The sequence below is a fragment of the Indicator indicator genome, chromosome 6 (genome assembly GCF_027791375.1).
Source record: "Indicator indicator isolate 239-I01 chromosome 6, UM_Iind_1.1, whole genome shotgun sequence".
Classification (NCBI taxonomy): domain Eukaryota; kingdom Metazoa; phylum Chordata; class Aves; order Piciformes; family Indicatoridae; genus Indicator; species Indicator indicator.
Genome location: NC_072015.1, coordinates 38,426,081 through 38,450,302, shown reverse-complemented (window position 1 = coordinate 38,450,302; position 24,222 = coordinate 38,426,081). Strand labels below are relative to the sequence as shown.

The window sequence follows — 24,222 nt, the reverse complement described above, 5'->3', positions numbered from 1 at the left end:
TCCCTATCAAGGAGCTCAGTAACAACTTAAAGCACCACTCAAAATTCAGTACCATACATGTTACAGTACATTCCATTTATTATGACAATTTAAGGCTAAAATAGGTATGACTCCCTTATAGTCAAGCTTTCTTATATTTATAAATGCATACAAACATTAAGTAGATACAAACACATAGGGGGTTTCTTATTGCTCTGAACTGTCTACTAGAATGTTCAACTCGCCTGCATGTCATCCATCTCGCTTTGCCTTTTTCAGTCAAGCTGAAGTCCTACAACTGCAACTTATGCCACTTGCAAGATTACAGACCTTCTTTGATTTGAGCTGTAAATAAATTTAAAGACCTATCAGAAAAAACTGCCCATCACTGCAAACTTTGTGACTTAGTTAACTAAACATTCATCCATGAGATAAATAACAATTCACCACGAAGGTTATTTCTGCCGTTCTTCAGGAAGGATTTTCTTTTCAGAATAAGAGGTCTAACCAAGCAGCAAACAAGACAATCAGCAAATGATGATTGGCTGGTACCAGTCTAACAGACCGGGCTTTTTCAGAATGAAACAAACCAAAAAAGAAGTGGAATACGTGCTCCAAAACAAAGAGCAAACTTTTCTTCCTGCTCATAGAGCAATTATGTTTCCTAATTACGTAGGGCAATGCCTTCTCATTCCGCCAGTGCCAAATTCTTTGACTGTAGCTTGTCTATTTCTTGTCCAATACTTCCTTCAACGGTATCACACTGGGCAAGAAAAACCTGAGAGTAAGAAACAAACAAATGTTATTGGAGATCCAATTATAGCAATGGTAGATGCTTCTTAAGGACAGAAACTGCGGTTTCCATCATGAATTTGAAGAAGCCAACTCAACAACCGCCTTCCAGTTCAGCTTTGATAGCAGCTTATTCACAATTTTGGTTACCCAGAAGCCAAAAGAAATATCATATTTGCTAAGGCAATAATGTGGTTGCCCATCCTCACCTGTCCTGCCACTGAAGTACTTTGTGTTGATCCACAGTTCATAAACAACAAGGATCATAACCATTAAGACAAGTTAGTGCTTCAGTTTGGAACACGATTTTAAACTCCTTTCTATAGGAGTTCTGTAGCCAAGGGTAGTAGTGACAGACCTACTTGGTCAAACCCAGAACAAGGTTTCCTCTAACTAAGGCCTCTTCTATTTTTCAGGACTACAGGGGTAACATGAGGGGTTACTCATCTTTATGAGTAACTTTTGTGCCCAAAATGACAAAAGGACACATTCCAACAAGGGCAGTCCACAGCACCTTACAAGTTTCTTACAACCTGCCCACGATTCTAACAAGTATAGCAACCCACACACAGCAATTAAGAGTCAGCAGCCACTGGTCACTTTGCTTGTGCTGTACATAGCGCACAGAAAAGTGTCAGCATGTTAAACCAGTTCTTTTAGGCCAATTCCAATGCATGTGAGCACACTGTAGCGTCTGAGCAGACTTTCCCACTGTTGATTCAGGTCTTGCACTCAGTTTTGCTATGTCTGCACTGTGTTTTAACAGTCAAACCAGACAGATATTTAATGTTAACGTTAAAATTACACTAAGAAACTTCATTCCCTCTAAAGCAGCAACCTGTTATGCCAGGCGAACGTTTCTCACTCACTAAGGTGTTTTGAATCATCTGTCTTCAACCAATCATTTGAGCCAGCATCAACTGATGTGTAAGGGATGAAAAGTCAAGGCAGTAACAACCGCAGTTGCTGGTTACAAGTGTTGTACATGCGTCACCCAGTTCAGGAAGATATATGCTTGCCAGCAACCCAAAGCAGCAAAAAACTTCCCCTTGCTTTCCTGAATACTTAGGAGTAATAAGCATAACTTGCCATCATTTTCTGGCTCTGGAAAAACACATTGTTGGTCTGAAACCCCTCAGATTCCTCTGCAGTCCTCAAAGGGTTTATAACCTACAACTGCAGAACACTGTGCCTATAAAAGCACATAAATAATTCTGACTTCTGCTCAGCAGAGTCTGTTTTGTTTTACAACAGTTCTTACACAAAGCTCCACTTATTTCTGCAATAACTTCACCCCAGAGTGCAGCTCTAGTATCTTGCCATGAAGTTTACAGCCATACCTCTATTGCAATATTTTGCTGCTTTGGTTAGGCACATGGAATCAAGAGCATGTTCAGAGCCCTAGGTAATAACATAAATATGCCAACAACTATCTTTGTTTCAGTTTGTATTAAATGAACTTAACTCTGCAACTAAGTACAAAGTGTTCTGTCCCTAAACCTATAATAAAAAACATTTCTACTATGAAGTACTTCTTGGTAAGGTTTCCTCTAAAACAGATGGCTATTAAAAATAAAAAGAGAAAATTAATAGAAAGTACTTCATAAGGTTACAGTAAACTCTGAATACAAGGTACTTTTGCAAACAATTTTAGGAGTTTAACCTGTGACTGAAGCTACCAAATAAAAATAAAACAAGTAACATAGTAGCATTACCATTCATTTATAGAAGTCTGACTTTGAGGAGATGGAAGGACAAATTCCATTATTTATTAACAAACATTCAGTTCATGGTCTCAAAGGAAACAATGCCTAGGAATTTATAAGCATTATACAACAGCAGAGGAATTAAAAATTCCATTCCCCGGCACAACTGCTCTTCTGTACAGGTTTTAAGTTAGAGACTTTGTGTCCAGAGAAAGTTGGTCCACTGTAACAGAAGCTAAATTATCCGAAGAGTACTACTAGCAAGATCCAGAAGGGGATAGCTGACACAGGAAAGAAGGAACAATCCTGTTTTCTTTATGAGTTACCAGAATTACTTTACATCATCAGGAAGCCATAAGGCCAACCACTAATGTAAATTGCAGACATCACCTGAAAACAGCGTGAATTACAAAAATCTGAGGTTTTGTATGCTGTTTTATAAAGCTATTAAATACCTCTCAAATGGAAGTCATAAGAAACACCAATGTAAAGACAAACATTGAAGAAAACTAAGTGCTAAACAGATCTCATTTTCACAAACTCTTGGTATACAAATGCCTATCATTAAAGAAAAAAACAAAACAACAACTCACCTGAACCTTTTTTACCAATGCTTTCTTTTTCAGTTTGCAATCACTGAAATTCTCTGGCAGAGTCTGCAGTAAAATAAACAAACAAGTTGATGCAGCTTAACGTTGAAATTAGCATATTAAACCTACAGCAAAAATTTTATATGTCAAAGACCCCTCTGAACAGACATCCTGAAAATGCCATACCTGCTCAGTGAGGATGATTACAAAAGAAGGAATGTAGAAGAAAAATTAATGAAGTCAAAAAGTCAGGGATGCAGCATGCTGATTACAAAGAACTGGGCTAAAAAATTTACCATTTGTCTTTAGGTAACATAGAGCAATAGACTGCATGCACTGCTTCTATCTGCCGTGGTACACATTACCTGTTCCACCAAGCCTCAACTGCAGTATTTTTCAGACTATAATATGTACTAATTTTTTATTAACTCAATCACTTGCCATCATTAGCATGTATCACCAGTAATGCAGGCTTTGCCAGTCTAAGCTGTGTATTTGATCCTTTCTGGAATCTAACCACGGAAGGCCACAACACATCAAGTGTTACATGCTGACATGTTTAATTTAATTCAAACAGCATCCTTTTCTGTACTCCTACCACTCAATAGATTCATGGATGCCATCTTAGCAACTTAATACACACTTTGTCCTTTTGGAGCTATGTGAAATTTGGCTGTTGGTGGGGAACAATGCTCAGATTTATGATGCTTTTTTGAAATGGTAAGACACCTGTACATATGATTATAATTATATAAAGTATATGTGAATACTCTTAGAAACACTGTGCTCTCATTGTTGAAGATGCATAAAAATCTTCACTGTTTGTCACAGCTATACCTTTTATTTTCCACCCTAGGTCCATATCAGGAATAAAGGTTTCCTGGTACTACTCTCCCTTTTGTTTCAGCTAAAATGCAAGCATTCCTGAGAGGTTTACATACATATTCTAACAATTATATAAAAAACCCCAAAATACCAAAACAAAAATACCTACCAAACCCCCTCTTTTCTTCTACTGTCTTATCAAACAAGCATGGATTTAAATATAGGAGTCTTGTGCATTAACTTAAGACAGAGTTAAAAATACAAAATGCACTCAGACTTCACACTCCTTTTTTTCTTGAAAAAGCATTTCAGCTATTTACAAAGCTGTGCCAGCTGATCAAGTCAAGGATTTTCTGTGCTCTGGTCACCAGTATTTGTAGTAAGTAGCATATTCTGACTTTTACTCCTGGACCAAATGTTTCAACTGCTGAAAGAAAGGGCATTTGGGGTGATGCACACACACAAATCTTCAACTGTAGATAGAACAGGACTCAATTTGTATTCCTTCTGAAGAAATCTTCAAAAATCTGCACCATATGGGAACATCTGACTATGTCACAGCATTCAAAAATTTGCTTATAAAAAAATGCTCTTAAGATCCCTCCACCCTTACTGTTGTGGAACACACATTTAAACACATTTAATGTTAAAACGTTAAGTACAGCTACTTTACCCAAAAGGATCCCTTCAAGACTTTCATACCTTTGGCAGTGACATCTCTCACATACCAGTACTGTAGCCTACCAATCTACTTCTCTACTTCATAAATCACTTTTAAATTGATAGTTCTTGAACACATGAAGTCTAGTAAAAAGGAGTTTTAGTTCCAAATTCAGCTCGTCCTATTAAAGGAGCTTGTCTACTTACAATAGGAGGTTGACATCATGAGAGAAGCCTTCTCAACCTTAGCACTCTATAACCATACAAATCTCATTCTGTATTAAGCTGGATGATGTTTAAACAATGTATGACAGCCAAGACACTTTAAAAGAGCTTTCACAACAATTCTGCCAAAGAAATAAACTGGAATCTTTATAGTGTGAGCTTTTTGATACATTTCACTTCTACAATGCATCCATGCTTCTGTCTTAGCAGAAGACAGGTCCCTTGGTCCCCCTTACCTTCTTTTATCATGCTGTTGATTGAACCAATAGCACGTCTCAGAGATTCATCAGAACTTGCTTTTTACTTGGATAACAAAAAGAATACTAAATACTCTTATAAAACAGTTCTGAGATACAGATAAAATACTTTCTGGATACTTTAGGCTCTTCTGCTTGATTTTCTATTTACCTTTATTACTTCAGTGGACCCCAAGGTTCATACACATACCGTTTTGTGGCTGTCTATTGCTACCTCTGTGTATTGCACAGTACAGCTCAGTGATATCTCAGGAAGTTGGTGGCCTGTTGGTTTGATCTAATACCAATGCACTGAACTGCTACATTTTGTGTAAAGACTCCACCCAAGTACACCTATCTCATATGCAAGATTTCAAGGTTTCACAGTTTTCATGCCAAAACACATAGCTGCCTTTGTATATTAAAGCAGATAATTATGGACACTGGTACATCTAAGGTAACCTCCATCACTTCTATAAAACTCCCCACATATTTCTTGTGTTAAAAAAATGAGGCTCACCAATTTCACTGGCTCTTACACAACAAAGTAACAAATCACTATGACAAATATTAAAAGATACTAACTCCTAACTAGATTAGCTCTGGCTGCTCCACTTCCACAAGACACAAAACAAAGGTACAGAGATTCCATTAGTTCCTAAATCTAAACATGGAAGTCAGTAGATTATAAGTCTTCTAAAATCTTGTACTAAACCTGAAAGTCCCTTGTCCAGCACCATTTGTCCAGTGTTATTTAGAGTATTTTGTTAAGGATATAGATAATAGCATCCATTACGTTTAAGCCACATAAAAAGTACCAGAATCAAAAGTAAATGGGAAATTCAGTTTGGGTTAATTAGCAAGCAGTGAACTGTGTTTTCAAGGGTGCTTGCTGAGTTTCAGAACTGTACAGTAGCATAAAAGTAGTGATCCTTTTTTAATAGGACCTGGCATCAGAAATAAACTTTAATCCCATCCAAATAACTGAAACAGTTGTCACATCATTGTTATTTTCATAGCACATAGTACATCTGCCACTTCAAACAGGGAATTGGTTATATGAAGTCTGCATGTCTAAAAGCATTTAAGAACTGTCAGCAAAATATATTCCTCTACATGAGGCAGAAAATAAATATTTTAAAAACCCTTTTAAAGACTTTAAAATACTTAGTATGCTATGATTTTAAAAAGTATTTAAGAACTCTTGGCTATAACAAACAGCAAAGTCTAGCTTACAATTGAAGATGAGTTCATGAGCTCTCCACCATTCCTAGAACACATCCATATCGTACATTTGATGACAGACAATTTCAATGATTACTTCTCATTTTAGTCTGCTAATGAACTTTGAAAAAGTGACCATCATTTAAACTACATTTGGTTCACTAATTATAGGCACTTGCATGGAATCTTTCTGAAACAATACCATAAAGGGTCACTGTACAAAGGTGTAGACCCAAAGACATCACTACCACAGAAAACTACCATTTTTCAGGATATTATGATCATGACATGCAACATAATTATATAATGAAGTTTACAGAGAATGACCAATAGGCAGAGAAACAGAATAAGGACATGCTCAGTTGCATAATCTTCTGTTCATCTCTGCACATGTACCTTATTCTTACCTAGCTCTCAGCTAAAATATATAGAAATGTGACGTAAGGTTATGATCCATTAATGACTGTGAAGCACTTGGATATACCCCAGTACATTCCACAGAAAGACTCCAGTCCTTAATACTCAGGCATCTCAAATAAAGGTAGTGCCAGTCCACATACAACAGACCAGACAATTCTTCAAGACCTCCTTGTTCCTATGCAATACAGAATACATGGGTCTGGATTTGTTTGGTTTCTTTTTCCAGACCTTTACTGTTACTATGAAGTTTAACATGAAATTTTGCCAAGACAAACCAGAAGGGTAAATGTTGAGCAAACAATACACCCATTTCATGTAGTCTTAACAGGTTGCTGCCCCAAATGAAGCTCTCCTGCAGAATGGGGATGCACATGCAGGCATTAATGTCACCATTTAAAAACAGGTGCTGCCAAGTAGTCTTTCTGGAGACATACAGGGGCAGGAGCTGGACATTAAAAGAAAAAATGAGCAAACCACTTAACTAACTTTCAAACCTTTTTTTTTTTTAATTTACTATTCTCAGATATCAAATAAATGAACAAGAAAGACTTACTCTTAACAGTAAGCTTCTATTGGGAATTGACTCTGTTCTGTGGTTGTTTACTTACAATGGCATCAATCTGTTCCAGGATCTTCATGAACTGCTCAGCAGTTGCTTTTATCCTCTTGTCCAGCTGTTTTAGTGCTTCTGCTTGGAGATCTTTTGCTAAAAATCCCTGAGAGGAAAAATAGGAAAAGAAAGACAAAATTATTCCATACCCTACAGAATACTCTAGCTAAGAAGATCTGACAATTCTCCACAGCAGAAAACATCTTTAACTATTTCTGTAAGTTGCAAGTATGACAGGGACTCCAATCTCAATCTGTGGTCTACCCATCTTTGAAATGCTAAATATAAGAGCTGCTAGTCAAACAATGCAACAGGTAACAGACTTTCTCCTCTGGACCTTTAGAAAACTTTCCATGTTTTTCTAGATCTAAATAATATAATTAATGCAATAATATTTACCTTCTTCCAAACAGTGCCATATTTCTATTTTGCAAACTCATAATCAACATTTGAAATTCAGTAAGAATTTTACAGGACCCTTGGCCAGTATTACTCACTACTCAAAACCTTTAAACACTATTTAAAAAAAATATATACCTATAAAACTGTTTGACAAAGATATAAAAAGATACAAAACTGGCATACCTTCTGGATACTTGTGAACTCTTTATTAACTTCCTCTAACTTATGAGCTATTTGCTCCACTGACTTCTCCAAATCTTTTAACTTCTTTAATTCAGCCTCTTCTTCTGGACTATTCTGTGTATTCAAAAACACAACATTAACAACTATGGAACAAAGAGAGACACTACACAGCTAAAACAGCAACAATGGTGATGCAGATACAGACTTACACTACATACTACATTGTGGTTATTCTTTCCTTATCTATCAAATGTGCTTCTTCCAAAGCTTAATTACAAATACAATCAAAGGGGTAATGCATACAAATACACCAAATGACATTCATTTTAAGGGAAAAAGAAAAGTGCAGACCTTTCTTGCTGTCATTACCTTAGCATCTTTAAAGTAGAGGCAATGTATATCACCAGGTACTGCTTTTCCTCTACTTATCAAATCAGCCATGAATCATTTCACAAGAAATAATGCAGAGGACTCAGGAGCTACAGCTTTTCTTTTTTTTCTTTTGGCCATTTTAAATCAGAAAAATAAGATGAGCAGATATGGTCATCAGTGCACAGAAGAGTCATGAATATCGACAAGCAATGGATTAGGCAGAATTCTGTCAATAATGTAAGGCAGAAATCAGTCAATAATGTAATTTCAGAAATGTACAAACTGCAGAGTTATTTGTAGTGCAATGTGAGACTGAACTAAACTTTGTGGGTATGTAGAGAAGATAAGCTTTATGATGCAACCTGTTCAGAAGATGAATCATTGAAGGAAATTACAATAATTTAAGAGAAAAAATAACAGGCCCAAAGGAAACACTTACCCTTTTCCCAATCAACATGACTTTGCAACCATTTTTAACACCAAGTACTGACAATGGCTGTTCCAATTCTTTTAGAGACTTTCCTAAACAGAAAATGAGAGGAAAAGAACAGTTAAAAAATAACTTAGTAGTGGAAGAACACCTTTTCAAAGATATTTAAAACATGGACACCTGAAACTGATTAGGATGAAAGGCATCATCTTTAAGAACCATACACAGATTTATAAGTTACCTTTGTATATCAGCTTCTGAAAAGGAACTGGAACTCCAGTAACTTGTTCAATAAGTGCAGCCATGTCTTGTAGTGTAGGTTCACCATCTTCTTGTTGAGAAGCAACCTGAATACTATGTTTCTCATTACCTAACAAAAACCAACAATGCTTATTGTAACCCAGAAAATATTACAGAGAATCAATTTCAAATATTTCCACCAATGCAGAAAGTTCTCAAATCACTGATTCTTATGTACAATCACAATTTTCAACCAAAGGTTTCTCTTGCATTTTCTTCATCTTAAGAGCGACTTACCTCATCTGAAAATTTTGTCTTGCATTTGAATAATCTGAAGAGTTCAATCAGGCATATTCTACTGGCATAATGTTCCTGTCAAATACTATCCCCCACCTCTTTTTGAGAGTGCAGATGGTATCTAGACATCTCACAAGCGACAGCGTGTAAGCCCACACCTTCCTGACATATTTCCTACCCGTAGGAATGTTTCATGACATGTGCCTTGGGGCATGTGACAAACTTTACCACCTCCTTTGCTCTCTACTCCTCATACATAAAAAGCCAACAACAAATGTCTATCCTGTCTCCCCTCCACCAGCCACGTGAGAGAATTCTCATAGTCCAAAACCTATTTCTCCCTGTAATACTGATGATATGCAGCCTTGACCTCTTTGACAATTCTCTATGCCACTTTCCACTTACGGAGCATCCCATTCAGATTCCCAAAGATTACTTGCATGAAAACGCCAGGAAGTTCTTTCGGAAAAAAAAGGAGCATGTCTATTAACGCCTGTTTTGCAATAGATCCTTTCCATAACACTCTGCTCATGCACACTTAAGGCCTGTCAATCTGAATGCACCCACAGGAATAAGACACCACTGGCTGCAGGGGAAATCAAGACATATTTTTTACTTTGCAGGAAAAGAGAACTCCTTAACAAATACCAGAAAGAAAACTGCTACATGCCACCCTTCATTCTGAGGTGTACCTGTCTTTAACAAAGAAGAGTGCTAGAAAAATTGACTTTAAAATGTTCCAGCCTCTCAGAGTCACATAATAAGTGACACTGTGGCCTCAAAACTTTGTAAGCTTCAACAATATTTCTTAATTTCAATATGGTTTTAAGTTCAAAATCACATTATACAAACCCTCCTCCAAGCACTTTCCATAAACAGACTTTCTTCCCAGTTAGTTTTGAGGGGAAAAAAAAAATCTTAATCTCAATGTATTTCAAAAGATCATTTGAAATATAAAACTGTTTTGTGTCAGCAGCTGAGAGAAAAAAACAACCAAACAAGAGAAGAGCCAAAGTTTGCACAGCGACAGAAAGATTTAATTATGAATTATGAGTACCACTTTAGGCTGGCTGTAACAAAAATTTACCTGTAAATTCACGATGGAAAATACCTAAGGGGTTAGAACTGACTGGTATCATAGCTTGTCAGTTTGCTTCAGTACATGATGATACTAATTTTAATTAACCACTGGAGCAAAATTCCCAAGTATTTGTTAAAAAATGCCTAAATACATTTAAGAAACGAGTCAATTCAATTTCTTGCAAATTGTCAAGTGATAAATGTAGGTCTACTAACATTCTTTAACTCTTTCCTCCATCGTTCTCCACTTTCACTCATGCCTGCAAAACTGTAAAAGCATCTGAGCTAAGTAGGAAACCAGCATCTGACCACAACAGGTGGATGTGGCTGAAGTCCAAGATGAATATGCTTTCTATTTGCTATTTTTTTAATTATAAAGTAACTACTAGATAAGAAAATAGCTGGAAATATAAAAACATTCCCAGGCAAAAAAGACTGTTGTCAAACGGGAAGATGCTGGAATTATAAATATGTTAATATCATTAAGTTATTGTCATTTTTAAAAGAAAACCCCAACGATCAAACGGAGCTTTCTGAAGGTATCAATAAGCACACGAATCATGGAAGATTTCACAAAGTTGCTCACCAAATACTTAGATAAAATTGACAAGTTTTACAAAATAATGTAGCAGTTTAAAAACATGAAGGAGCAGGCAGAAGTAAACAATAAGCTCTAAAGTGCAATATATATAATGCAAAAGGAATAGCAGCAGAATTTATTGTTCAACAATTTAAAAATAATGCATAAAAAAATAACAAGTTTTGTTAACTAAGGTCTATCCCTCTCATTCCTCCAACTTCATCAACATTTAATCAGTATTTTCCGTCTTACAACAACTGTGGATTCCAAGCTATTCTTACCTCTTTGCAGTAACCATGTGCACACTAACTACATTTTCCCTTTCACCCTCTTTTCCCTCCTCCTCTTTCTCTTCCTGAGATCAAAAAGGCTCAATCTTATCAGCTGGAACCTCTTTCATCAGGCTGGTTCATACTACAGAAATCACCACTTTCTGTTGCAATCTTTCAATCACTACCTACAAAGGTTCAAACTTATTCAACCACCAAAAGAGCCCATCAGGTAGTACTTGCCTTTAATACACAGTGCTGACTTCAGTGATTTATTTAATGTAGATGAATGCTACTACCATTAAAAAACAATCTCTGCTTTGTGGCCTGGCGAGGACAGCCTTTTCACCCACTCCCACCATCTACAGTACATCTCAATCACACAGCATATTTGATCATCATGTTGATATGGAAAAAGTTGGGTTTGGTGGTCTATTTTTTTCTTTCCTTTCTGTTGGCTCAGTGTAAGTGAGCGGGCTTGAAGGAGGCGGTGGCAAAAATGCGGCCAGTAGGGAAGTGAAGTAGCAGCCAGGACCCAGACCAGGCTAAGGAGAGGGCGAGCCGTGCTCTCCTGAAGCTGAGGCAGGCCCGCCCGCTGGCCCTGAGAGGCCGAGGACGACGCCGGCACCCCGCTGACAGCCGCGGACCCGCGCAGGCGCCAGGGGCATTTTCTGCCTCCTCGAAGCCACAGCCACGGACGCTCAGCCGCCAAAAGCGGTCACACTCGCAACCCCAGCACCGCTTCGCGCCGCCGCCCGCGCGTTTCCCGCTGACCCCTAGCACCAGGAGGGCAGCCACGGGCCTGCCCGCCCCGCAGTGCTGGGCGACAGTTAATGGCCGAGGCAAGGTTCTCAGAGTGGGGTGTGTGTCCAAGGTTCGCGGGGGGCAGGGTATGGGACCCCCCGAAGCCGGGAGCCGACTCGCACAGTGCGCTAGGGCCCGAGGCACGGGAGCCAGCTCGGGATAAGGGGCGCCGGGTGACGCGCCGTGAGCCCCGCTGAGCTCGGCAGTGGCTAAAAGTAGTCCCCGCCCACCACGCCTCGAGCGGCTCTTACTGTAAGTGACGGTGACGGTTACGGGGGCTCCAGGCGCCGCCATCTCACCCCACCACAAGAAAACCGTTGTGCAGGCGCTTCCCGGGGCGCGCCGGTAGCTCGTCACTTCCGCCCGTGGCCGGGAAGGGATGGGGCAGCAGGATGTGATGCTAGCAGGATATGACGTTCCAGGATGCTGGAATGTAACGTGACAGGCGGCCGCAGAGGAGCTCTCATAAGGCTGATGTTTTGGGGTAGCACTGACGCGGTGACAGCATCAGCCGTGTGGTGAGAGGGCGGAAACCATCAAGCTCATCAGACGCTGGCACTCTGGCTGGGAGAGGGACGCCTGCTCCCTCCTGCTGGGAGAAGCAGCGGGGCCAGCGCACCAAGTCTCGGCGTGCCTAGCAGCAGGTCCGGCGACTGACCTGCGGGGTTTGGCAGCTGCTGTCGGTGCAGCAGCCCAGCCTCGAACCCGCGTGCAGTGAATTAAGCCCCGCAGCTTTTCCTACCGACTGCTCCTGACAGTAAGCAGAGCTTGGTATAAAGGTGACGTTGTACAAGGCAGCGTGAGAGGCTTTCAGGATCAAAACCAAACTCCACCTCTGGCAAATCCTGTGCTTCAGCAGCACAGGAAATATGATAAGAAGTGGGGAAGGGGGAAAGGGCAGGTTAAGGCCAAATTAGTTGCCAGAAACACCACAAAAAAGGATGCACTCATCTACATGATTTTATGTCTCCATAGAATACATAACAATAACCCTATTTATTACAGCTTTCAAAAGGGTTACAAGTACAATGGCATTAAAGTCTCAAGACCGCAGTAGTTTAAAAAATGCTTTTGATTTTTTTGTATCAAATAAGCAATAGTAAGAAGGAGCTATTTTACAGAGAGCAAGCAGCAACATAGTCTTAGTTTCGAGAACCAATACAAGACAAAAAATACCTTCAGCCATCAAAGCCACCACTACTTTACACATATCACTTTGTCCAAAAAACACAGAAACCAAAACCTCTTTAGAATGACTGCTTCCACCGAAGGAAATTGTGCCAAAGTTTCCATTAATAGAAAAGTCAGTAGTAGAACAACTTTCTTCAAAGAAAGAATACTGCCAGCCATTCATAATTGTGTTCTAGGGTGTAGTGCTATTTAGGTTACACTGGAAGGAAAAAGTTTTCCAGGATTCTTAAAAAAAAAAAAAAAAAGAAAGCCAACCAACCAACAAAAAAATCTTAATTTGTGAGGTGTAGTTCTTTATATCCATTGTGCTTTTGACACATCTATGTTGCAGGGATCTTTGGCAATCCAAATTCATCCACCAAGACACCGTCCTGTAAGACAGAAAAGAAGCAACAGGTTAACAACTCTCACCAACCAAATAATTTCACAAAAGTTTCCTCACAATTCCTATCAAGTGATTTATCTGCAATTGCCACTGTGTATCAACTAGAATCAAAATAAAAGCATGAGTGTTCTTCCTCACTATGAAGCTGTAGTAAAGCCTTAAACATACATAAGTCTTATGTTTTTAAGAATGACTATACTAGAAGCTGCAATGGTACACTTAAATAGAGTTACAAAATGTCATTTTAGCTCTTTTAAAATATAATAAAGAACATTTGGTACACTGTATTCTCTCCTATATAACATCCAAGATACGTAAAACATTAAGTGCAGTTTTGTTGATACTATTAAGGATTCCAAATACCAAGAAAAAGACAATTAACACAAAACAGAATCACAGAATCAACCAGGTTGGAAGAGACCTCCAAGATCATCAAGCCCAACCCAATCACTCAACCCTGTCTAATAACTAAACCATGGCACTAAGTGCCTCATCCAGGCTTTTCTTAAACACCTCCAGAGATGCTGACCCCACCACCTCACTGGGCAGCCCATTCCAATGGCCAATCTCTCTTTCTGGGAAGAACTTTTTTCTAAGATTAAGCCTAAACTTCCCCTTGCACAGCTTGAGACTGTGTTCTCTTGCTGGTTGCCTGGGAGAAGAGACCAATCTCCACCTGGCTACAACTACCCTTCAGGCAGTTGTAGACAGCAATAAGGTCTCCCCTGAGCCTCCTCTTCTCCAGGCTAAACACCCCCAGCTCCCTCAGCCTCTGTTCATAGGGCTGAGCTCCAGGCGCCTCACCAGCTTTGTTGCCCTTCTCTGGATACGTTCAAGGAACCCAACATCCCTCTTGAATTGAGGGGTCCAGAACTGGACACAGTACTCAAGGTGTGGTCTAACCAGTGCTGCATACAGGGGCAGAATGACTTTCCTGCTCCTTCTGACCACACTACTCCTGATACAGTCCAGGACAACAAAACAATGTATTTTTGCTTTTGAATAGGAAAGGACTCACTTTGTTTTTTGTGTCGGTAGGTGTGACCTCTGGGATTGCTGGAGCAGATGCAGCTTCATCTAAGTAGGAATTGTCTTCATCAGCTAAAAGCTCGTCACCCAGAGCATCCAGTTCTGAAAATCAATTATGTTGGTTGAAAAATTATGCAAGGAATTCCTTTTGCAAAAGAAAGTTGCTTTTACAGAGAAAGAGGTTTCATACCAAAATGGTTACATTCATAGTCATTTAACATTACTTAGTCATCAGTAGGGAATACACACACACTAAAGAGAGAGAACCTTCTTCCCTTCAATGTAGCATTCCATTAGTGTGTATCTCATTTTTGTCTCATACTCTGCTACTGTACTTAATGAAAATGCAGCTTTTATGTTTTAAAAAGTGATTTTTTTTTAATTTTTTACACATATTGAAAGTATTTGACTGGGAGAAATTAAAAAAAAGAAAAAACAACTGCATGATTTTATGATGATTTTTACATTCAGTAATGTAAAAATCATTGTCCACCCTCCTAACCTGCTTCCAAGTCATCTTCATCGATCTCTGGTGTTCCATAGCTACGACTCAGTGCCTCCTGGACTTCATTGGCTTCTTCCATCATATCCTCTAACTGATCTTGTATGTCCTGAAGCAAGAAACAATTTCAACTGGTCAACAACTGAATAATTCCAATATACAAGGCCCTCAGCTTTTTACCACAAAAGCCATTTTTTTGAAGCACGACTCAGTTCTACAGTGTGGCTTTTAAATTATAATAAATGTAAAAGGTAGAAAAAGAGGAACCTTGAAACAACTCTGCAAAATTAAAGTGTAAATTCAAAGCCTCAGAGAAATTACTCAGAGTCCAGCACTATCTTAAAAAGCAGGACAGAATGAAATAGAGAGAAATTAAATCCACTATCTGAAGAATAAGCACTAACCTGACCCGTGCCACAGCAAAACTTAGAAGCTACTTCAACATACCTATTGGTGCTGTTATATGTTTACAAGTAAGGAAACACACTTGCCTAAAGGTTTACAATGCAGGCCATATAGACAAACAGCATAAGAAAGACCCCTTAAAGAAATTCAACCCTAGCATTTGGTAAGAGTTTAAACGCAGCATACTTTAAACTGTATTTAGAGACCTTATGGAGGGGTTTTATGCATTTTCTGAAGACCAGGGCAGACCTTGCAGTCCTCTTCAAATTATTTTTTATTGTTGCGTTTTTTTGTATTATTTTGTTTGTTTGTTTTGGGTTTTGGTTTTTGTTGCTGGTGGTGGTGGTTTTGTTTGTTTGGCTGGTTTTTTTTTAATCCAGACACTAGATAGAACTGGGGGAACAAAGAACTAATCTGTATGTTGCTAACATGGTGGGAGGAAAAGGACAGAAAAAAAAACTATAGAAGGAAGCATTCACCAGCATTTATGGTCAAGTGTAGTGGAAATGAAAGGAGAGATTATAGAGCCCAGCAACAAAACAACAGTCAGTGCAATATGGCAAACTGATGGTGCAGTACCAGAGAAATCAGTAGAGAATTATGTTTGTGACCCCTTAAAAAGGAAAGGTAACTTAGGTGAACTAAACCAGCCCATCTTTAAGTTACATAGTCCATTCATCACTATTTCAGTACATCATTTCTATTCTGTAATTACTTAATCTATAGAAGCTCACCTCGATTTGATCAATTTTGACCTGCTTGTAAGCTTTCTTCATTTCTTTCACCCCCAGTTTCATCGCATCAACCTAGAACAGAGTCAAACAACACGCTTGTATCTGATATAGCACACACAAATTGCACGGATGTGAGATTAACATAGTGGTACCGTTGTCTTTGTATCCTTCAGTGCTTGAATAGTGTAATTGGCTTGTTCCATATTGAAAGACTGCTGTGACAGGTTATCCCTCTGTTGTTCGTACCTATTGAAAACAAATAACAGCTTTAAAACACCACACTATTTATTACCACAGAAATTCTTAATAAAAAAAAAACAAACAATCAGCAGCAGTAGTCTAAAGATAGTGGTAACATTTTTTGTTATAAATAATTGCAGAATAAATATCTTCATAAAAATCCATTTTTGTGTATTTAAAGTTGACAAAGCTACTCCTGAATAAATTTCTGTTCTGACATCCATGTCATATGTGTATAGGCTTACACAGTAGGCAAGGATATAGCAGCAGTTTTAATCACTATAAGCTAGAGGTGCCTGTCACTGCTCACTAATGCTCTAAGCAGAATGGAAAAGGTACCAGCTATCCAAACCACAATGGCTCTGCATGGGAGTTCTGCAAGGCAGGGAGGAGGGGGAGGGTAGGAAAAGGAAATGGTTAAAGATTACCCAAAAACAAAAGGGAGCCTTTAAAAATCAAGAAATCATCCTTCTCGAAGCTAAACTTGTATCCAATCAAGAATGCAAAATATGTCATTTCAAATATGAAAATCAAAGCATGAAAACACTGACTCCTTCTGCAAACATCCAAGACAGGAGGTCTGCAAGGCAAGGATGATCCAAACACATAACAGCTCTTAGACAAGGATTGACTCAACATAGTACTGTTCAACGTGATGGAACAGAGATGACTGAGTGATATGATAGCAACCTATTATGAGACCTGGTGACTGCAAGTAAGGGAACAACTATTTGTTGACTAGCAGGCAGTATAGTGTTGGGAAAAAAAACCAAAAAAAAACAAGAACAAAAAGCCCCACAACCCTAACAACCAAAGCAAACAAAACCAAGAATCCAAGCAGTTCTCTTCACATCATCTAACTAAACTATCCTTACCATAGGATATTTTGGATGCTGAGAATTCACAAATACTTAACCAGCAATTGAGCAAGTCTACATGTAGAGGTACAATTCATCTGAGGGACATGAAATACAGGACAATATGAGCTTTGGCTCTGATGGTATCTTGCAGTTCAGGGACTGTAAGATATTCTAGTAAGATGACATAATGACGGACTGATAGGGGTTGGAAGTGACCTCTGGAGTCCAACCCAACTTCCAGAGCAGGTTTACCTAGGGCAGGTTGCACAGGAATGTATCCAGGTGGATATTCCAGTATACTACATCAGACCAGACCACAGGATAGTCTATCCTGTCTGTTCTAGGGGTTTTGCACAGACACAATTATCTTCGCTACCTGTGCTCAAGTTCTTCACAGTGCCCATAGAGAACAGGTAAATTTCTAATAACGTGCATTTAGGTCAGCTTGTCCCAATCCAAATTTATATACTTGCATACGAATAAGGCAGAAATATGCCTATGCAAAATGTGTAATGAGTGCTTCTTAAAGGCTGGTTAGCTGCTTCAGCATTTTTCTTCAAAGAATGCTTGCAAGCAAGAGTACTGAAAAGAGATATGAGAGCATGCTACCCCATTTGAAGAAAACAAGCTTTCATTAACCCCAGGGAAAGGTTTAAACTTACATTCGCTTCTGCTTTAACACTCTCAGTGCTTTCTGCTTTACTGTATTCTGAAAGACACAATAGTGTTACATCAGGAAAATATTTTACATTTTTTTGCTTGATTATACCATTTAAACTTATCACATACAGGTTTTCCAAAAGATTCCTCAGTTCCTAGTCCAAAGAGTTCAACACCAATCACATTCAGCATTTGTCCTGCATTAATGATTAACCAAGCAGGCTTGTATGTAAAGCTTCTAATAGAAAATACTTTCCAAAATTCTGGCTTTTGATTGCTGCTTACATTATGTGTTCATTGTCTTTCGAAAGTGGGGTTTCCTACTACCTTTCTCTGTAAGTGCAGCCTGAATATAAATTTGGCTGATGAACAAAACGAGACTCTGTACCAGACTGAATTCAGGTAATATGAGGAAGAAGGGAAGCAAATTACATCTGACTGAGGAATTACATTACATATGGTAATAAATAAAAGAACAATGAAAACACTGTTCAAAGATGCATGTCTAAGAGATACTTTAGAGTAAAAATAATCCTGCAGGATCTCATGTCCCATCAGTAGGTCAAGATGCAATTCTAAGAACCTGATGAACTGGCTTAATCGTGCCACCACATGAAAAGAAGCATGAGTCACATCCTCTCATGCTTAAATCCCACAGAGGATTCTTACCTTTGCAGGCCCCTCTCTCATCTTCTTCATTTGATCCTTATACTTCACCAGTTCTGCATCAAGCCTAGCAATTTTCTTGTCAATTGACTCAGCTCTGCTATCCACCTTTAATATATGATTGGAAAACCAAACAAAAAATATTTATTAAGGTTTTATTCAGGTATTGAACAATAAAAACACCCTCAGTTTCATTATGTTTCTAATTCAATTGTTTCTTTACTCAGTGATTTTATAAATAGTTAAAATCTGTAGAGCATCAAAAACAAGATTCAAGTGAAACACCTTCTACAAGGCACACAAGAAACATTCTGAGGTTGCAGGAAGCTCCACCACTGCAACATGTTTGCATCATTTTGAGATGCTCTCTTGCATATACTCAAGTCACAATCTCTCCTCAGGAACTCTGGTAACATACAGTGCCAGGGACTAAACTGGAACAGAAAAGAAAAAACTAATTGTATCATGCTGGGAGATAAGGGGAAAATGCAAAAAGGGGAAAGATGTGTTTAGTAAGGCTTCAGGTTTATTTTTGGCGGGAAGAGAACATTAATCCTTCAGAATGATACCTAGATTACTGGTTGCCTTTAAGAAGGCCAGACTTAACCATTTTTTCAAAGGTGCCCAAAGTGTCACAGAAAACACTTTTCCCACCACTTCCCACAAAGCAGCAGTTCAGCTGCTCTGAATTCTTACTGCACTTTTGCTCCAAAATCCCAATACTAGCTGCATAGGTCAGTAAGAACCCTCCAACAGGCAACTCTAACAGCCCTGCTGCAAAGCATACCACAGAGTTATCATTATGGGAATATTTTAACCTTTCTGCATGAGAGGGTTAAAAGCTGTAATCACATAACCAAGCACAAGTACAGATCATTCTGACAGCAGCCAGAAACTGATAAAAAGGAAACAAAGTCGCCTTAACATGAAACTGGTATCACAGCACTTCTCTGGAATCAACAAAATAAAGCTTTTTAATTTCTCATTCCAAGGACCCTCTGTAGGGATTAAATACTATGACACTCCAACTATAGGGTGATGCTGATCAGTGCAAATTCACAGTACTGACTTGCTAATAGTCTGGCTGAACATGTATAATTATGCAGGTTTTCATTTTGGTGTTTCAACTGATCCTTTCCAATCTTTGCTCTATGACAGCAACTTGCATTTGCCAGAGGCATCCTGAAAGAATATTTTATAGGAACACACAAGACATTAAAGTGTCTGGACACAGCTGGTATTGAAAAAAAAAACCACCCCAAAAAAACCCAAAAAACAACCAAAAAAAAACAGATATCAAGCTTTCCATTACGCCAAATATTTTCTTAATAGCAAGACAAAGAAATATTTGTGATTTTAACTCCTGTAGGTTCAAAATGTAGCACCTCCTTAAGATCTTCATAGCCAAGACTACTTCATAGGAGAAAACCACTTATTTGGTTTATTTATACAATGATTCTTTTTGACAGCACTGACAGGAAACAGAGATAGATCCTCCTATTAAGTACATACAAATTTCACACACAGAGAACCTCAGCTTTTAAAAATTAGAATGGACCAAAGAGGGGAGAATGGGTCTAACTTATCCAAAAGAAATTTAGACTGTGTATTAGGACTTGAAGAGCTGCTTTCTATTATTCCCAAATAAAGCATACCGAGGTACATTTCCTTGCTAAAAAGGGGCCCCAATATAAACAAAAGAAAGTGATTGTGGCATCCCAAATCTCCATTAAACAAAATCACAGCTTGATTTAATTTAAAACAAACAAAAGATTATATGAAACTGAATTTTAACCTTTTTGTCACAACTGGCAACCTTTTGTTCCTGTTTCCTACTCATCACTACTCTGAAAAGCCATAAATTACCAGTGTTTCTTCCATGAAGTAAAAACAATACTAATGCCACAGCTCCTGACACAACCTTCCTCCTACTGGCCTCATGACAGCTTTGAGTCACCTGACTGTACTCAGCCAGGAAGAATGAAAAAAATTCTGCCACTCAGTGCAATGTTGAGGCTAGCATGGCAGGAGCAGCAAGACAGCGAGCAGAAACTCCAAGGGAGAGAAGGAACACACCCTCGGAGAGTGAGTGGAGAGAGAGGAGGGTATCACAGGACCAGTTGGCAAACTCTACAGTAACCAGTCATTGAAGAAAAACAGAGAGAAGTGTTTCCTGGACTTCAGCAAAAACTTTACATTACTGATCCCACAGAACCAGCCCTTTAAATGCAACAATCTTGTACTGCTGCACAAGAATTGTCTATCTTTTTAATAAATGGTAACTATGATTGCTCATCAAATACAATAATTCCTGACATTTAATGGCTAATTACCACATAAGTAATGTGGTAAAAGACTTACAAAGCAATAAAATGTGTCTAAGATTGAAAACAACACAGAAGTGATATTATGTGGGTCTCAAAACTCTGGAATTTAATATGATAAGGAAATGGTACAAGTTTTTTAACACCTCACACAACTCTCTTTAATAACTCACATGCAATTTAAGAAAAAAAAAAAATCTAATCATATCTCTAATCCTTTAGCAGGACCTGTCCCAGAGACTTCAGTACTATGAGAAGGACCCTACAACACAGCAAGTCTTTCACGGATCAGACAGATTACTTCACGTAAACTGGCAGAAAAAGTTAACTAATGAACTTCAAACTTAAAGTATGTTTCTCCCCATATGTACTAGAACACATAACCATCTTAAATTTTAATTCCATCCACAGAAATTGAAAGTCAAAACAGAGCAAATAGCTAACTTCATGGATCTCAGTAACAGTGGTTTACACACTTCCTGAAAAGCTGAGCTTGGAGCCAGCCCTTCATCTCTCAACTGACCAACACAGGCTCTTGATTTTGTATCTTAAAGACCACCCTATAATTCACCATCCAAGTTGCCACATATGTAAAATAAATCTTCTTTTCAGTTAACCTGTCTTGTACAGCCAAATTTTCAGAGGAAAAAAATAGAAGAGGATCAAAACTGCACACAGCTCCTGGTTATGATGCCGCTGACCACCTCTTTGGGAAAAAAAAAGTCTTAAATTCCTGGCATCGCTAGTCCAAGCAGCTGTTGAAATTACACTTTTATGTACCCCAAAAATCCACTTGGATTGAACAAACTCCCAATGGAAGACAATCTACCAGCATATATATATATATATATATATATAGATATAGATATAGATATAGATATAGATATATATATATATAAGAAAGTTGGCTTTGTTATGATTTGTCTCAAAATTGGAAAATGCAAATTAACTTGGAACTGCTAAAACCAGTCCTCAAAACTCTAATAGACTAATACAGATTTCGCTGCTGTGAGGAAGAGATTTCCTGACGTTCTGCTTACAACACAGAAATAGCAAATTTTAGCATTAAATTAGTAACAGCATCTTGAATTTTGGAGTTCTAGCCATCCACCAAAGCATTTGCTGGTGACAATAGTAAAGCTGATCCTGATTTCTGAGCAATAGACTTTATTTACTCTCCTAATTAAACATACTTGGATCTATTTTTGGGTTCAGTATTGCTAAAAAGCAGTACACAATCTTCAGCAATAACATATAGGGAAATACAGTGTGACTGCTTCTCAGCCCATCCCAGACACTGGCATATGCAAGAGCCTGATGTGCGTGGGTTTGTGTAGGTAGCACTGACAAATATCAGATATTTAACTCTCTTTACTGGGTAGCAAAATAAATCTTCTGAGAGGAAAATGGCGATTTTTCACAGACTTTTGGTTGTCAGGTCCCAGGGACAATGCTCAGTTAGCCTTGGTTAACCTCCATACATACCACAATCATTACTGACCTGTAACCTAACTTTATTAACCACCTTAACATTCTTTTCAGGCAAGCCAACCCTCTAACAGCTGTGCTCTGCCACATTTCCTCAGCATTTCTTTCTTGGTCTGAGCTTAACTGCTCTGCACACATCCTCATCACCAATCCTACAGCAAGCTCGTCTGCAGTAGACGGAATGATCTTCAACAGATGGTGAGATCTGCCTTCTCACCTTCCGTGCTGGACAGAGGGGCTGGTTCCCACAACCTGGTCTGTCAGGTGTTAGGGCAAGCACAGCAGTCCTCAGATGGAAGTAGTAAAAATACCCATAAGGACATAAAAAGGGCCAGGTCTTACAGGTATATTGCATTTATCCACTTAGGAGATGTGCTTCTATGCACAGGACACAAGTGTTTGTTACGTGTGGGCATATATAGGCACAGGTGTGCGTGTACATCTGTACTCCTGCACACACTGTGCTGATGCACAGGAGCATGCTAAAATATACACGTGCACATACACATTGTATCCAAGCATAAGCATGTAGCCCATCCAACCTGGCCTTAAAAATCTCCAGGAATGGGGCATCCACCATCTCCCTGGGCAACCTGTTCCAGTGCCTCACCACCCTTACAGTGAAAAATTTCTTCTTAACATCCAATCTGAATCTACCCATTTCTAGTTTTGCTCCATTCCCTCTAGTCCTATCACTAACTGACACCCTAAAAAGTCCCTCCCCACCTTTCTTATAGGCCCCCTTAAGGACACAAGAAGGTCACCTCAGAGCCTTCTCTTCTCCAGACTGAATAGCCTCAACTCTCTCAGTCTGCCTCCATAAGAGGTGCTCCAGCCTTCTGATCATCTTCGTGGCCCTTCTCTGGACACATTCCAGCACCTCCCAATCCTTCTCATAATAGGGGCTCCAGAACTGGACACAGTTCTGGGGGGTGGTCTCACCAGAGTGGAGTAGAGGGGGAGAATCACCTCCCTTGACCTGCTGGCTATGCTTCTCTTGATGCAGCCCAGGATGTGATTGGCTTTCTGGGCTGCAAGTGCACATTGGTGGCTTCTGTTGAGCTTCTCATCCACCAGTACCCCCAAATCCTTTTCTTCGGGGCTGAACTGAGGTGTCACTGCCCATAGCAGGAGGGTTGGAACTAGATAATCCTTGAGGTCCCTTCCAACCCTAACAGTTCTATGATTCAAGCGTGCACATATGCACACACTCATGTACAGACACAGTGCCCGCACACTACTGCATTTCCATTCGCGGGTGCGCAGCCGCACACTGCCTTCCCGACGCAGAGGGGTAGGCCCTCCGCAGCCACGCAGGCCCGCACGTATCCCGTGCAGAGCCAGGCACACCGCCCGACACTGACTCACGGACGGAGCTCTACACCCGCACCCGTAAGAGGGGAGACAGGAGCGGCCCCCGAGGCGCCAGCGCTCCAGCCGCGCCCTCAGCCCCGGCTCCAGGCTCCTAGCCCCGCAGGAAGCGCAGGCCGAGAGCACCCCGCAGCCCGGGCTGACCCTACTGCCCCCGGTGCCTCCCCGCCACCCTCTCCCGTCCTTCCCGAGGCAGCGGCGGCGACCGGGCCGAGTAGTGAGCTGACAGGCCTCGGCCCTTGGCGGGAGTGGGGGATCCGGGCCACTTCCCCCAGAAAGGGTACTCACCGTCCCGATGCAGTCGGTGAGGCTGGGCGGAGGCGCCTTCGGCTTCGCTTTGCCGAAGAAGCGGTTCATGGCGGCGGCTCGGTCTGGATCCCGGCAACGACAACAGCAGTAGCTCCGACCCGGAAGCCCCCGGCCGGCACTGCGCGGCCCAGCCC

The 24,222-nt window shown here is 39.8% G+C and overlaps 2 protein-coding genes across 2 annotated transcripts; both read right to left on the bottom strand.

The window, feature by feature from the left end:
* Positions 1-667: 667 nt before the first annotated feature.
* BAG1 (BAG cochaperone 1) lies at positions 668-12,218 on the bottom strand. The gene is made up of 7 exons (XM_054381670.1): positions 12,176-12,218; positions 8,896-9,024; positions 8,664-8,746; positions 7,853-7,966; positions 7,266-7,373; positions 3,071-3,133; positions 668-757 (listed from the first exon to the last, which is right to left on the bottom strand). The coding sequence occupies exons 1-7, from the start codon at positions 12,216-12,218 to the stop codon at positions 668-670; spliced, it is 630 nt and encodes a 209-aa protein (XP_054237645.1).
* A 658-nt stretch (positions 12,219-12,876) lies between these two features.
* CHMP5 (charged multivesicular body protein 5) lies at positions 12,877-24,191 on the bottom strand. The gene is made up of 8 exons (XM_054381669.1): positions 24,068-24,191; positions 18,600-18,704; positions 17,933-17,979; positions 16,323-16,416; positions 16,171-16,242; positions 15,032-15,140; positions 14,519-14,631; positions 12,877-13,486 (listed from the first exon to the last, which is right to left on the bottom strand). Exons 1-8 carry the CDS (start codon positions 24,134-24,136, stop codon positions 13,436-13,438), a joined length of 660 nt encoding a protein of 219 aa, XP_054237644.1. The 5' UTR covers positions 24,137-24,191; the 3' UTR covers positions 12,877-13,435.
* Positions 24,192-24,222: the final 31 nt, after the last annotated feature.

What these genes read in the sequence shown, in the direction of transcription:
- BAG1 (XM_054381670.1), bottom strand. Translation starts at nt 12,218, where the DNA reads ATGGCGGCGCCTGGAGCCCCCGTAACCGTCACCGTCACTTACA. An exon ending in AACCGTCACCGTCACTTACA is followed by an intron (nt 9,025 to 12,175) that starts GTAAGAGCCGCT and finishes GGTTTTTGTTAG; the next exon opens with GTAATGAGAAACATAGTATT. An exon ending in TCAGAAGCTGATATACAAAG is followed by an intron (nt 8,747 to 8,895) that starts GTAACTTATAAA and finishes TTTTCTGTTTAG; the next exon opens with GAAAGTCTCTAAAAGAATTG.
- CHMP5 (XM_054381669.1), bottom strand. Translation starts at nt 24,136, where the DNA reads ATGAACCGCTTCTTCGGCAAAGCGAAGCCGAAGGCGCCTCCGCCCAGC. An exon ending in TGAAGGATACAAAGACAACG is followed by an intron (nt 16,243 to 16,322) that starts GTACCACTATGT and finishes ACTCTGTTCTAG; the next exon opens with GTTGATGCGATGAAACTGGG. An exon ending in CTACCGACACAAAAAACAAA is followed by an intron (nt 13,487 to 14,518) that starts GTGAGTCCTTTC and finishes TCTGTCTTACAG; the next exon opens with GACGGTGTCTTGGTGGATGA.